The 15,332-nt window shown below is 36.8% G+C and overlaps 1 protein-coding gene across 1 annotated transcript in view; it reads right to left on the reverse strand.

The window, feature by feature from the left end:
- LOC122810164 (cadherin-4-like) overlaps positions 1 to 15,332 on the reverse strand; it is a 368,858-nt gene that overhangs the window by 48,945 nt on the left and 304,581 nt on the right. The window contains exon 8 of the mRNA XM_044081642.1: positions 14,671 to 14,915. Within this exon, the coding sequence (XP_043937577.1) occupies positions 14,671 to 14,915 (245 nt within the window). The remainder of the gene's footprint in view (positions 1 to 14,670; positions 14,916 to 15,332) is intronic.

Below are 15,332 nucleotides of genomic sequence, written 5' to 3' on the forward strand. Positions count from 1 at the left end.
TTGATGATGACTGAGTCATATTTGTACTTACCTTGGAGTGACCTGAGTGTTTGTGTTATGTGGCGGATCACAGGGCCTGACAGGCAGCTCACCGTGACCTTCTCCTTGTTCAGCCTGGTGAGCGGTGTGCCTGACAATAGAGTCACCTATTACAAATGTATCGGGTGTGTTGTTTAGCCTTAAGGGCTGTGACTGTTCAGCACACTGGCTTTGTGAGCTATGTGTTGCATGTGTTTTGTTTTGGGGTAGCAGTTGCTTGGGTGTCTGCTTTGGAGGTCTCTGCTGCTTAGGCAGATTATTATTTAGAGCCTCCGAGTATGTTTTTGAGTGTTTATGTGTTTGGTTTGTTGTTGTGGTACATCTATGTGAGACTGGAATTGTAGTGAGTGTGGTTTCCTTCTCTTCCTGACTGGTTACGCCAGTACTGAGTTGAGAGAGCTTATCCTCCAGTTTGGCTATATGGTTGCATCTCTCACATGTGTTGGAATTTGTTGGGAGGAGGAGAGGGTTGTCTGTGTATATGAGGCAGTTATAACATTGCCTCAAGATTCCCAGATTCACCAGCTAAACCGGAGAGGAGATTAACAACTGACCTTTGGACATGCTAGAATAGTATTGGGAATTCCTTTATAATTGAAAAAAAAGGGCCAATGGCAAAGTACTTAAGGGGAGTTTGTGAGGGTGTAGTGCTTTTAATTTTTTAGTGCTGACTTATATAATTGCTTTAGTGAGCAAGTGCCAGGCTTTAGAGTGGGAATAGGGTGTTTATTATGAGAACTAGATCAGTTCTAAGGGAAAAGGTGAAGAGCAGACTTTGTGGAGCCGAGAATGGTTTAAACCGAATGATGCTGCACTATGTGCAAAAATTGCGCAAAGTCACGCTAAAATGGGTTTTATACAGGGGGACTAGAAAGAGCTAGAAATTGGCCCAAAATGGCCAATAGACTACCAGATTCTTGTGCTGGGAACACTCCTCCAGGGATAGATAGGCTGCTCCAAGCTCCCCACTGCCACTGGTGAACAAAGAAGCCTCCCTTTATCCAAGAAAGGAAATGGGCAACACAGGAACTTTCCAAAAGTCCAGAATACAGCAAAGCCTGTATTTGGAGTACTGTAGGTCAGGAAAGATGGGAAACAAGGATACTTTTTTTTACAACAAACATCAGGAAAGTACAATAAATATGTAACACAGGCTAGCGCACTTGAGTGTGTAGCCTCAACAGGTAAATGCAACAAACAGGGCAAACTTTAAAAGTGCAGATGCAAAAACAACTTTAAACAGTTTAAAACAGTTCAAGAAGCAGAAATACTTGCAGTTTAGCTGGATCGGACAGTCACCCAGGTAGTAACAGGAAAAAAAACACTTTTATCAGGTTAGCAGTTGCTCTTTTAGCCTTTCTGCTGCTAGCACCACTCTTCAGGACCACAAGGAGCTTGGCTGAGTAGCAACAAGCGCAAAAACCACGCCAATGCGTGTTTTATACAGGGGGACTTGAAAGAGCTAGAAATTGGCCCAAAATGGCCAATAGACTACCAGATGTTTTTTTTCCTGTTACTACCTGGGTGACTGTCCGATCTAGCTAAACTGCAAGTATTTCTGCTTCTTGAACTGTTTTAAACTGTTTCTCTATCTCTTCCAACAGCGCCACTATCATCTCCCCTGACACATCAACTAAATTGTTAGGTATTACAATTGACAATAATCTCTCATTTGACCTACACATTAACAACTCCATAAAACTAGTTAACAGAAAGATAGGATCCCTATATCAAATTAGACCTTTTCTTACACCCTCGACTAGAACAAGGATCGCTCACTTCCATCTTATCTCCACTCTTCTTTATGCTTCTCCTATCTTTACCAATCTCAAAAAAACAAGCCTTCACAAACTGGCAACCTGCTATAATAACATTGCCCGCTTTGCTACCGGTAACCCATATAAAACACATCATTGCCTAAACTTAAAACTTTTAGGCTGGCCTGAGTTTCAGAACTATCTAATAATCCATCAACTCTGCATTGCCCATAAAATCTGGTACCAACCTAATAATACCCCAATACTCTCACAACTCATAATCCCCTATAAAAATCTCAACTCTCTCCGCTCCTCCAGCAAACTTCTAATAAGTTCTATAAAATCAAATAATTATGCTGGTGACTCTCTATTTACCAATGCTGTAGGGACAAAATGGAATTTGTTACCTTCTAACATAACAAAGATTACTTCATTGCCTCTCTTCAAACAAAGTATTAAACTGCATTTCCAAAATCACTGGCTTTGTTCTTGTAGTAAACCTGATTAGCCTTTCACTATAACTAACTATATAAAACTATCTCTTACTCCTTGATACACTTCTCACTATTTGTCTTCTCTCTCCCACTACTTCTCTACCTGTTATCTGTATTGTTTGCTATTTTCTACATTAATCCCTAACTTTTCCCTTACTCTCTTTTCACTCTACTTTTTATTTACATACTTTCCTTTATTTACAATCTATTAAGCTTTTCTTTTTTCTGCCTTCTCTTTCTCAATTTGTACAATGTCATGTAGATAGTATTGTGTGTCATAGGAATTAAATCCTGTAGTAGTACTTTACATTGAAGGGTTTACTAGTTTTTGTTTTTTATTGCAAACCCTATTACTAACTCTAATATTATTATTATTACTGTTATTATTATCATTAGTCTATTTTGTTTTGTTAGTTTTTCTGTAGGTATCTCACTCTGTGGAGCTTTTCTCCCCGGGCCGCTACTGAAAATGGAAATTTCTCCAGCTAGACTAGCCAGGTCAACAAATGTAAAATAAAAAATAAAATAAAGATTCTTGTGCTGGGAACACTCCTCCAGGGATAGATAGGCTGCTCTAAGCTCCCCACTGCCACTGGTGAGCAAAGAAGCCTCCCTTTATCCAAGAAAGGAAATGGGCAACACAAGAACTTTCCAAAAGTCCAGAATACAGCAAAGCCTGTATTTGGGCTACTCTAGGTCAGGAAAGATGGGAAACAAGGATAATTTTTTTTTGCAACAAACAGCAGGAAAGTGCAATAAATATGTAAACAGGCTAGTGCACTTGAGTGTGTAGCCTCAACAGGTAAATGCAACAAACAGGGTAAACTTTAAAAGTGCAGATGCAAAAACAACTTTAAACAGTTAACAAGCAGAAATACTTGCAGTTTAGCTAGATTGGACAGTCACCCAGGTAGTAGCAGGAAAAAAAACACTTTTATCAGGTTAGCAGTCACTCTTTTAGCCTCTCTGCTGCTAGCACCACTCTGCAGGACCACAAGGAGCTTGGCTGAGTAGTAACAAGTGCAAAAAACGCGCCAAAGCAGGTTTTATACAGGGGGACTTGAAAGAGCTAGAAATTGGCCCAAAACGGCCAATAGACTACCAGATTCTTGTGCTGGGAACACTCCTCCAGGGATAGATAGGCTGCTCTAAGCTCCCCACTGCCACTGGTGAACAAAGAAGCCTCCCTTTATCCAAGAAAGGAAATGGGCAACACAAGAACTTTCCAAAAGTCCAGAATACAGCAAAGCCTGTATTTGGACTACTCTAGGTCAGGAAAGATGGGAAACAAGGATAATTTTTTTTTTTTGCAACAAACAGCAGAAAAATGCAATAAATATGTAACACAGGCTAGCACACTTGAGTGTGTAGCCTCAACAAGTACACCCAACAAACAGGACAAACTTTAAATTACAAGCGCAAAAGCGCGCTAAGGCTGGCTTTAAAGCAGGGGGTTAGAAAGAGATAGGAAATGGCCCAAAATGGCCAATAAGCTACAGGTCACTGGGCTGGAACCACTCCTCAAGGGACAGATGGGCTGCTCAGAGCTCCCCACTCTCACTGGTGAACAAAGAAGCTTCCCCCTATCGAAATAAGGATTTGGGCAACACAGGAACTATGACACAGCCCAGAGATCAGCAATACCTGAAGACTGGACTATTCTAGTTCAGTAAAGGTGGGAAACAAGGATTTTTTTTTTTTTTTACAAAGTAGCAGAAATTAGGTATAGAAACACAGTAAATTCTTTAATTTGGCTAGCACACTTGAGTGTGTAGCCTACCAGTTAAACTAAGCAAAAACAAACTTTAAAAGTGCAAAAAACTCAGAAATACAGGCAGGAATGTAATAAAACAACTTTGCAGAGCTTATTTAGTTAAAGAAACAGAGAAGTCTATATATACAGAAAAGCAGCTAAAACACACAAACACTTCAGATGCAGTGCAACCTAGAGCACTTGAGTTGTAGCAATATTAAGGCAATTACAGTTATAATAAATGCTCTGAAATATACTCTATATTTCCAAAATGTTTGAGAAGCACAGTCAGAACACAAGGAGGTTCAGGCAAAACCATCAGACAGTTCAGGTACAGGATTTATCAGCATTATTATGACATCAGTAAAAAGGATGAGCGAAATGCCCTTTATAGACATATAAATGGTTTTCCTTTGCATTCATTTACATTTTCTGTTTTAGATAATGTTGATGTTGACCCTAGAGGTGGTCCCCGTAATATTTTTCTTGAATTCCTGGAGCTGAGATGGCAGCTTAGGTGTAATGCTGCACGTTCTCCAGGCCTCAGTGATGTCATTTCCATTGCTAGTCTCCTCAAGCTTAAATCTATGTTTGCTATTTAAAAATTTTAAACATTTATAATATTTATACATTTTTGTACATTATAGGTTCTATATGTACTGTTTATGTATGTATTTCCAATAGACTCAGGTTTTCTATATATTCAATTTATTTTATATATATATATATATATATATATATATATATATATATATTTTTTTTTTTTTTATGGTACATAAGAAGTATTTAACGTGTATAGGTCATATATTATGTATGTTTTTATCTTTGCATTTATTCTTACAAGCATTATTTTTGTCTTTATGCATCAAGCATCAATTATTCAATGAATTTATTATTTGGTGCCATGATTACTATTGACTCCAATTGGGCGGGTATTTAAATGTTTGTTCAGTGTCTGGTTTGTATTCTGAGGAAGTCCAGCCATTTGGCAGATGCAAGCGCTAAATAAATTGTTTATCTACTGTGTTGGTGTTTTTCACAGTTGCCTTTGATATATCTGCACAAACACATGGAGGACATGTAGACTCTGCACAGAAGGCACCCCAGCTGAGAATTGAACCGAGGAACATCTTGCTGTGAGGCAGCAATGCTTTCTGCAGCCCACTATTATTGTTATATTAAACATAGAAAAGGATTGTAAAGTTCTTACGCTGAAGCTGAACAGGTTCCAAAGCAGCTGACCGAAGGACCTACATTGTTAATGATGAACATGGAAAGGTGTACGGAGGGAACGGCAGATATCTGTACAATACAAGGTGTACGGAGGGAACGGCAGATATCTGTACAATACAATTGCAGCAAAATAACAGCTGCAGGATGCAAAAAAACACTAACCTTTTGTGAAGAGTCTTAGTCTAATAATTCCCTTGTTCAGTAAGTTTGCTATGGACAACAAAATTCAAACTAAGTGTAGTTTGATGAATTACCATAAACCAATATAAAGAAATATTTAGTTATCACACATTTAGTCAACAATTTTATTAAACTTTGACTTTTTTGTTGAAAAAAATGTTGGTGGTATAGTTGGTTGAATTATGTTATAGTTGATTTGCTAAAAATCGACTATAATGTAACTCTATGGATTCTACTTTCTTTGCAATTGTGTGACTATTGAGTCAGTATATTTAAGTTACAAGAATATGGGTGTAGAATCCCCCACATCAGTGTGCATGAGAGTAGGAAGCTCATGTAGATTTTTCAAGTTGTAGTTTTTTTTTTTTATTTTTGTTGTATTTTAATGTTAGATAAAGCTAAGAATGCAAATGTAAATAAATGTACTGTTTACATTTGCTATCATTAGGTTTAGATGTTTTTTGTTTTTAATGTTATTCATGGTTGATACAATGGCGCAATATTTTAAATTTTGCGCAGTTGTACCTGTGATGAAAAGTAATATACTCATGCATATTTATCTGTAACACTAATCAAAAGTTTTTTTGGTTGAGTCCCATAATATTGACCAAATAACATTGAACAACAAAGCAGAGACTCAACAGAGTGAGGAAAACGGTCCTGTCCCCTGACCCATGTTTTTTGGTTAATGTTGTGAAAATCAAGCAAAATAATTCTGAGATTTGTTTACAGTTACGCACACACACACACACACACACACACACACACACACACACACACACGCACGCACACACACACACACACACACACACACACACACACACACACACACACACAATCATATATAAAGATATGTACGTATATGCACATAGGTATATACACAAACACAGACATAAACACATTAAGTTATAGGAGCAACTGAAAACATGCTACACCTTTATATTTTTCTCTGTCTACATTTTCTATTGTTCCTGTCATAAATATGTTTGTGCTTTTATGTGTGAATAATGTAACTGATGTACTTGATCTACTTTTCAGCAACGGAGTTTATTCTTTGGATCTAAACCTGCAGGACGACATTCCTCACCGTTTACTGCTTCTCTGCTTCTCTGCTTCTCCTTCTGTTGATATTAATCACCGTTTGTTCTCTTCACTTGTACATGTGGTTGTGGAAGTTGTGGACTGGACCTTATATGTATGGTTTCCCATTTACACAAATATCCTGAATTTATGAATCTTATACTGTGTGCATTGCTAGGTATGAGAACAACAACATCTCAAGAATACAGACTTTAATGTGCTAATAACAGCTACATAATGTTTACCAATCTAAGCATTTTAGGGAGCTTGGAATAATAATAAATGAAAATGAAATACACATCTTCTCCAAGGTGAACAGTGGAGCTTATTAGTTAATAAATCTTCCTTCTGACTTTTATTAGGGTATGCACTGTAGATGCCACAAGTCTGCATTAGTCTGCTCTGTATGTTCACATTCCTAATGGTTGCATTTTTTTCTTGCTGTTTCTTTATAGTTTACTATTTCCAGATGAGGTCCATGTATGCTCTCAAACATTTGCTGTTTCTTTATACTTTACTGATTCCGCATGTGGTCCATGTATGCCCTCAAACATTTGCTGTTTCTTTATACTTTACTATTTCCAGATGTGGTCCATGTATGCTCTCAAACATTTGCTGTTTCTTTATACTTTACTGTTTCCACATGTGGCCCATGTATGCTCTCAAACATTTGCTGTTTCTTTATACTTTACTGTTTCCACATGTGGTCTATGTATGCCCTCAAACATTTGCTGTTTCTTTTTACCTTACTGTTTCCACATGTGGTCCATGTATGCCCTCAAACATTTGCTGTTTCTTTTTACTTTATTGTTTCCACATGTGGTCCATGTATGCCCTCAAACATTTGCTGTTTCTTTTTATTTTACTATTTCCAGATGTGGTCCATGTATGCTCTCAAACATTTGATGTTTCTTTATACTTTACTGTTTCCACATGTGGTCCATGTATGCTCTCAAACATTTGCTGTTTCTTTATACTTTACTGTTTCCACATATGGTCCATGTATGCCCTAAAACATTTGCTGTTTCTTTTTACTTTACTGTTTCCACATGTGGTCCATGTATGCCCTCAAACATTTGCTGTTTCTTTATACTTTACTATTTCCAGATGTGGTCCATGTATGCTCTCAAACATTTGCTGTTTCTTTTTACTTTACTGTTTCCACATGTGGTCTATGTATGCCCTCAAACATTTGCTGTTTCTTTTTACTTTACTGTTTCCACATGTGGTCCATGTATGCCCTCAAACATTTGCTGTTTCTTTTTACTTTACTGTTTCCACATGTGGTCCATGTATGCCCTCAAACATTTGTTGTTTCTTTTTACTTTACTGTTTCCACATGTGGTCTATGTATGCCCTCAAACATTTGCTGTTTATTTTTACTTTACTGTTTCCACATGTGGTCCATGTATGCTCTCAAACATTTGCTGTTTCTTTATACTTTACTATTTCCAGATGTGGTCCATGTATGCCCTCAAACATTTGCTGTTTCTTTTTACTTTACTGTTTCCACATGAGGTCCATGTATGCCCTCAAACATTTGCTGTTTCTTTGTACTTTACTATTTCCACACGTGGTCCATGTATGCCCTCAAACATTTGCTGTTTCTTTGTACTTTACTGTTTCCACATGTGGTCCATGTATGCCCTCAAACATTTGCTGTTTCTTTATACTTTACTATTTCCACACGTGGTCCATGTATGCCCTCAAACATTTGTCTTATCAGTTAACTAAGACCTATTTCAGCATTTCAGTTGACTGGACATCACTTGTCAGCTTTGATCATTAACCTTTGAAACCATAACTTATCTCGTCCTTGAAAGAAAAAAAACAGGACTGAATTTCTTTCTTTAGTGATGATTTTTCTCAGGCCATCCTCTCATACTAATATCCTTCTGTAACTACACTTCTAAATCATTGTCAGTACCTCTCTGTGGTTCTCTTACTTATTTTTTTGGTAACAATGGTATTACCCAACTAATTTCTAGTTTTTCTAACAATTATTCTCAGCTGAATATGTTCTACTCAGCATCTGTGATATCTTATGTTCCTGTCTGGTCTGTACTTGTGTTTACATCATATTTCTGTAGATTAAGTGACATTCATTACAAACTAATTTTTTGTAGAAATCTTGAGTTTACTTTGAAGGGGTTGTGGCTTCTGAATACCTACATCTTTTTATAATGGGTACATTCATGGAATTTCTCACATCTACCCAGTATTGCTAACAGTTTTTATTTGTACATATTTGTTTTATGCATCTTTAAATGTTCTACGTCTATAGGCAAGCATTCTATTTTATTAAAATAACAGCTCCTGTACTATGCTGTCTTCCACCTGCAACAAAGCCTTTTCATTTATATCATAATACTTTAATGCTACAGCATCTGTATCTAGTTTCTTGAGCATTTCAGAACTCTTTTTCCTGTTCATAGTTCTGTTCCAATGTTACTTCTTGCTCTAACAACTTTATTAAAGACATAGTTATTCACACATACTAGGCACAAAAGTTTGAAAGATATGACATTATTACTAGAAACCTCTGTTATGTCTGTCTTCTGGCCTTCGCATTTACACAACTGCTTGATTTGTTTTCTAGATCATGTTTCAGACCCTCTGACGTTAGAATATAGCCCTTGTATTCATCATGCTGAGTTTATATTTGCTCGTATTTAACTTGAAATTATGCTGTCTTAGTTGGTTTACCAGCTGAATGAGTCTGTTGACATGCTCTTCTATTGCTTCACCCTGCATTAATAGATAATATGTTTACAATACCTTCCAAGTCTTCAATTACTAGCCAAATAGCTTCTCTTCTTAGAATGCCTCTAGCGCTGATGTGATACCAAAAACAGAAGCCTTTTACTACACAAAGAAAGTAAAAGAGTTAAATACATTTACAGATTCTTTCCTATGAACATTCAGGAAAGTAGCACACTACATTTGTTGAAGCTTCTGTGGAAATCTGCTTGTAATCGAGAATTAACATTTTTATATCTAAAGCTCTCTGTTTTATGTCAAGTTTTAATCCTGCAAAATAATTCCTTGTGGTTACAGTAGAACATTTTTCATGTAGAAACTCTTGAAAATAAATGTATTTTGTCACACCTACTGATATAATTCTTCATTTCTTCAGATATATTTCTCATTTATGAGACCATACATATCTATGGCTAATAAATTAGGCTGATGCATTTCTGTGGTATAGACTTACTGAGGTGTGTATTTAAGCTTTGACTTGGCTAAACAGAGCATACAAATCACTGTACTGTAGTTATCTTATTATCATTAAAGTTATATTTCAAACTGCTAGTGTAGGGGTTAAGCTGCTATCTTGTTATGCCTCAGAAAAGGTCAGTTAGTCTGCCTGTACACAAGAACTCCCTTCACTCTCGGCTCTTCCTAAAGTGTGACTACCTTGCTTCCTTAACTAACACCAAGTATCCCACATTTTCTACTTGAATTCCTAGCCCAAACGGTCAGAAAAGGGATGACCTAGTGAGATGGCCTCCTCTATGTGCTTCCTCTTTTTCTCTGATTAGAAGTTTCATCCAGACTATGTGACTACATAAGCCCAAAGTCATTTTTATTACACCTTCTAGCAAAGACAGACTTGGACATCTTTTCTTTACTCTTATCCTCTTCAAACCAACTTACAGCTCTGTCCTGTCTCAATACTTTTTTTCACTTTGTCAAGAAGCCTCACTTAGATGGGTCTATATTAGAAGATCAAAACTCCAAAAGTGTGAATGCTCTTTAATTGAACGCTAATACTCAAAACCACACAATATAAAATGTATGAAGCAGCATTTTTTTTTTCCCCAGAGACAAAATCACTGCTCACAAAAAAAAAAAAAAATCCAGAGATAAAATAAAGTGGAGGGCTTTGCCCCACAGTCCTCCTACTTAAATATACCAACTCCATGATCACGCCACAGTGGATAGTGGCACTTGAATGGATAGCCTGTTATGGATATATATATCCAACTCTCAACAACATTCAGTTTAGATACCCGGGTTGAGTATTTCTGATGCCATTTAACTTGCTAATGTTCAGTAGGTCCATCTGTATTAGGTCAGAGGATGCCTTGTGTGCCAGAAACCTCTAAGCACTCTGTAGGATACTGAGTATAGTGATAAATCTTTGAGGTTGTCCATGCAAGACATATTGTTTAGGACCTGTATCCTTTTACTAAGGTATCTCTGTGAGTATTCCAATTGTTGCATGAGTCTGGACAGATACACGCCAAAGTGGGTATTATACAAAATGATTAACCTAGTGAGGGCTTTGTAAAGGGGGACAATAACATCTTTAGATCTAGTCACAATCAATTTGTTTATAATCTGTACAATATAGAAATAATTTCTTATGACTCTGGGCACATATTGGTCAAAAGTTAGGTCACTGTACACACAAGTTCCCAAATGCCAAACAACTGGGTCAGTTCTCAGGAGGCATTGTCAATTTGGCAGTTCCCTGGAATAGATGACTTCCCAAAGGATATGATAATGCATTTCTTGGAGTTTCTTTTCAATTCATGATTCTAGCATCAGTTATTGTTTGGGAAAGACCTTCCTTAATGATGGTTAGGTCATTTAGGAATTTAATAACTGCTCCTAGCTTGCAGTCATCTCAAACTTAGCTGGCCAAAGAACTTTGGTATTTCCTTTTACTTTTGAGATGTATATGCCAAACAGAAGGTCTCAGCACCAAACCCTGGGGGACACCATTGGTGACTGGTCTCTTCCCCTGTCTTGATCTCCTGCATCCTGTGAGCAAGCATACATGTATACATTATTTGATTCACCTTCCTGGTTGTATTAAATTATATTCCTTGTATAGTACAGCACCACTTGTTAGAATGTGTTTTAAATTTGTAGTTTGGAACAGTCTTCTAGTGAGCAATGAAAGAAAAAGGATGAACCAATAATGACAAAACTACCCATTTCAGAAAATTTCAACCATAAAAGGCCACTCAAACTTCTCTCATTACAATCCAGCAATATCAGTAAATACGCAAAATCTCTGCAGAAGTAAGTCATCTAAATAATTCCACATTAAAGGGATCTGTAACTAATGAAGAGGTTGATGCTAGCAAACAACTTTATATTTCATTGTTTCATCTACAAATAAAGTGCCTGTTCCACTTGAATAATAAATTGCCTATTCTACATTAAAAAATGATAACCTAGTAATTTTGCAATGGGGAATGGATGGCAAACTGATAATGGGTTCATAATTAATAGGTAATTCCTCCAAAGGAGGACATTCATAGGACTGTAGCATCCACTCCCATTAAAGTACAACACAGTACAGTATCAGCAGTCCACCTGCATACTGTGGGAGTAGAACCCACAGCCTTCTGCATGAAAAGCAAGTATACTAATTGTGCAACTAACAATGCAAGCAACTTAGCATAAGCTGCACTAAACTTCTCTTCCCCTGAAGCTCTCAGCTCCTTGTAAAAATCCACTTGATGATCGACTAAATCTCTCAACTTCTTCGCAGCACAAGAAATCTGGAAAAAGCCAAAATTTATTTGGGGGGCAAAGGCCCAAAACCAGGGACACATTTTAATTATTGCTTGTATAGTCTTAGAAAGTTGCTAAAATAAAGTGTTTTGCATTACCGTGTGTTTCCTGAAAGATAGGAAGACTGAAACTTAAAGAGCTATCATTATTTAGTGAATTCAGTTCTCACTGATTTGCTAGAATAACATAAATTTTAAGTGGAACAGACCAAAAGTATGAGCCAAATATTCTGTGAAAATCTGGACAGTGGAGAGCTATGGACTCAACTCCCTAAATCACAAGTGGTGGTATGGGTAGAGAATTCAGGCTCTTGTTTGAGGGTAACACTAACCATCAGGTATACCTACACACACACACACACACACACACACACACACACACACACACACACACACACACACACACACACACACACACACACACACACACACACATGACTTTGGCAGCAGTAACGGAACAGCAGCAACATTACTCCTGTAACACAGAGCAATAAGAGAAGAACAACTAGTTTAGTTAGTTTAACTTCCCCGCACGAATCCACGTTAGCGTGAGAACTCCACTTCATTAATTTTTCCTAACAGGTCTTGCAGCTGTAAAAGTGGGGGGCTCCCCCTCCTCCTGGCTCTATGGTTCTGGCACCCATGAACATAGGGCTAAAAGTTGAATATTATTTAGTAGCTCATAGCTTCAGTCTTCTGCTCTAAACTGTAATAATTAAACAGCCCTTTTCTGTAATGCCTCACTGGACATTTTTTGTGCGGCAGCAAGCTACCTTAGTAAGACATTTTAAACTGGGTATTGCCTCCAAGTCCTGGTATTATACATCATGTTGGTCTTTTCCATCTATTCCTTAAACCAATGGGTTTAGGATCCATTCTTGAATCTGATTTCATCCATTTTCCAGATTTAGGATCCATAGCTCAGGCTCCTCCCAGTCCAAAATGGGGCTAACATCTTACAATCTAAAAACATGCTTCCAATCTGCAGCTAAAGATTCTTCACATCTCCAACACTTAATTTTTTTTATGATACATTAAGGCAAAGTTGTGCAAAGTAATAAAACATCTATGAAAAAACTTCCAGTTGAAAATTTTCCAGTAAGGAGAAGAGGTTGTATTATTAATAGATTTAAATACTAAAGTTTTATTAATTTCAGAGAAAATATGTTTATTCACCTTTGTCGAATAATCCCAGAAAGTTTCATCTGGTTTCAAGTACTCAGCCCACAAAGTTTTATAAAACATCAATAAAGACAATATATTTTTATTTTCAAATGCATGTATTTCAAAAAATAATGATAAAACTTTAAGGATTATTTTCAGGTTAGTATTTAATTTTAGCTTTAACTTGTTTATGATAATTTTTCTAAATATTTGTATATTTAACCAATCATTTTGTTTTATATTATATTTAGCTATTAATGTAAATGCCTCCTGTACTTCCATATTATTCAAGAACTGCTAACTGAATTTATCATGTCCATTACACTAAAGGCTTGAATTTAACAAAAACACCAACAGCACATTTAAAAAGATCGGTTTCCACATCTTCTGCCTCTTTGTCTAGAACATGAAATGATGATGCTGCTACCTGGTCCAATGTTCATATTTTTATTGCTAAATACAAACTGAAAGATTTTTTTTTCCCAGGAGTAGACAGCTTTTCGGTTCTGCCATAATCCAAGACATCCATCCATGAGGCCCACTCTGGGATTCAAGTAGCTGGGGACTCTATCCCTAAGGTTGAGAAGTGAATGGAAAAGACAACATCAGCTACAAAGGTTATATACATACCATGACAATACATCTATGTTGTCTCTTTCTGTACTTCCTCAACCTCCCTTCCTCCATGCTCCCTTCCATGTAATGGGAAGTATCTTCAACTGGACTTCTGGTACATCCTTTAGGGCACATAGAATGTTGTTCTCCCTGCTAGAATTCAAGAGTGGACTGCCTGAATCTCTTTTCCTTCTCTGTATCATGTGTATAAGATATAAATAAATAATATATATATATATATATATATATATATATATATATATATATATATATATATATATAGGCACATTTGATCTGAAGTACTGCTGGGGTTTGCAGAGGATTATGGGTAAGGGGAGGAGCCCAAGCTATGGATCCTAAGTCTGGAAAGCAGCTGAGGTCAGATCCAAGGATGGATTTGAAACTCACATCAATTGAGGAAGGATGGAAAGAGACAACAAAGATGCATCGCCATGGTGACTATATAACTTTTATTTTCAGCCACTGTTGTCAGGAAATATTTCCATAAACCAGCCATTGAGTAGGATTAACTGAAGACTCCATCATTATTGTTAGTAAACACATGCCTTGTTCTCACTGATTTATTGTTTTTAAAACTGGAGACTGTGAGTAATAAATCACCTTCTCCTGTTATTTACTGCTTAGCATAGCATTCTGTTTATATTTTCTGTTTAAAATAGTTATGGGAATTTTAGACATTCCATGTACCAGTTCATTCATCTTTATAATCTGCTCACCACCTCTTCAAGACAGGAAAGTCTTACAAACCACAAGAATATAGTTATTGTGAACGTATAAAGGTGAAGTAAATGTATTGCACTTACTGTATTATTTGAGTTTGATGTGTATCAGGATCTCTAGCAGTATAAGTATACACTGCACTTCCCACTGGCCGATCCTCGCGGATGGACACAATCTTCTCCAGAGGTTCAAAAATGGGAGCCTCATTTTCATCGAATACTGTTATGGTAACTGTCGCTGTTGAAGTGTGAAGAGTAACGCTGAAGGACTCTTCGTTAATGGCAGTTATTGAGAGAATATGCTCTGCATTAGTCTCAAAATCCAAGCCCTAAAAGCCAGGTTTTATGTAAGAAACAGAAATAGATGTCAAATTAGCAACTGTGCTAAATAGTAGGTTATAAAATGAATAGACTATAAAATTAATTGGACAATGAGGCTTAGTTTTTCCATAGCTTAACCAAAGCTTTCGATTATTCACTGTATCTGTGTTGTAACAAAAAATTGACATGCTAGTAATGAATCGTCTAGGAAATGGGAATACTTACATGTAATAATTTCCTCCTGCATGGTTTTATTCTACATTAACATCCTTTTGGAAATAGGACTTACAGCTACTCAGACTGAAGCCTTGACTCCATCACTAAGGAAAACTGAATAATGGTGTAGGGTGGAGTTCTGAAACTCGTGTACTTACGCACTACAAGCAATCATGGCAAGACTCAGAGAATAATGACCAGAAACAAAC

Source organism: Protopterus annectens, chromosome 8.part1 (assembly GCF_019279795.1).
Source record: "Protopterus annectens isolate FY-2018-M chromosome 8.part1, PAN1.0, whole genome shotgun sequence".
NCBI lineage: Eukaryota > Metazoa > Chordata > Ceratodontiformes > Protopteridae > Protopterus > Protopterus annectens.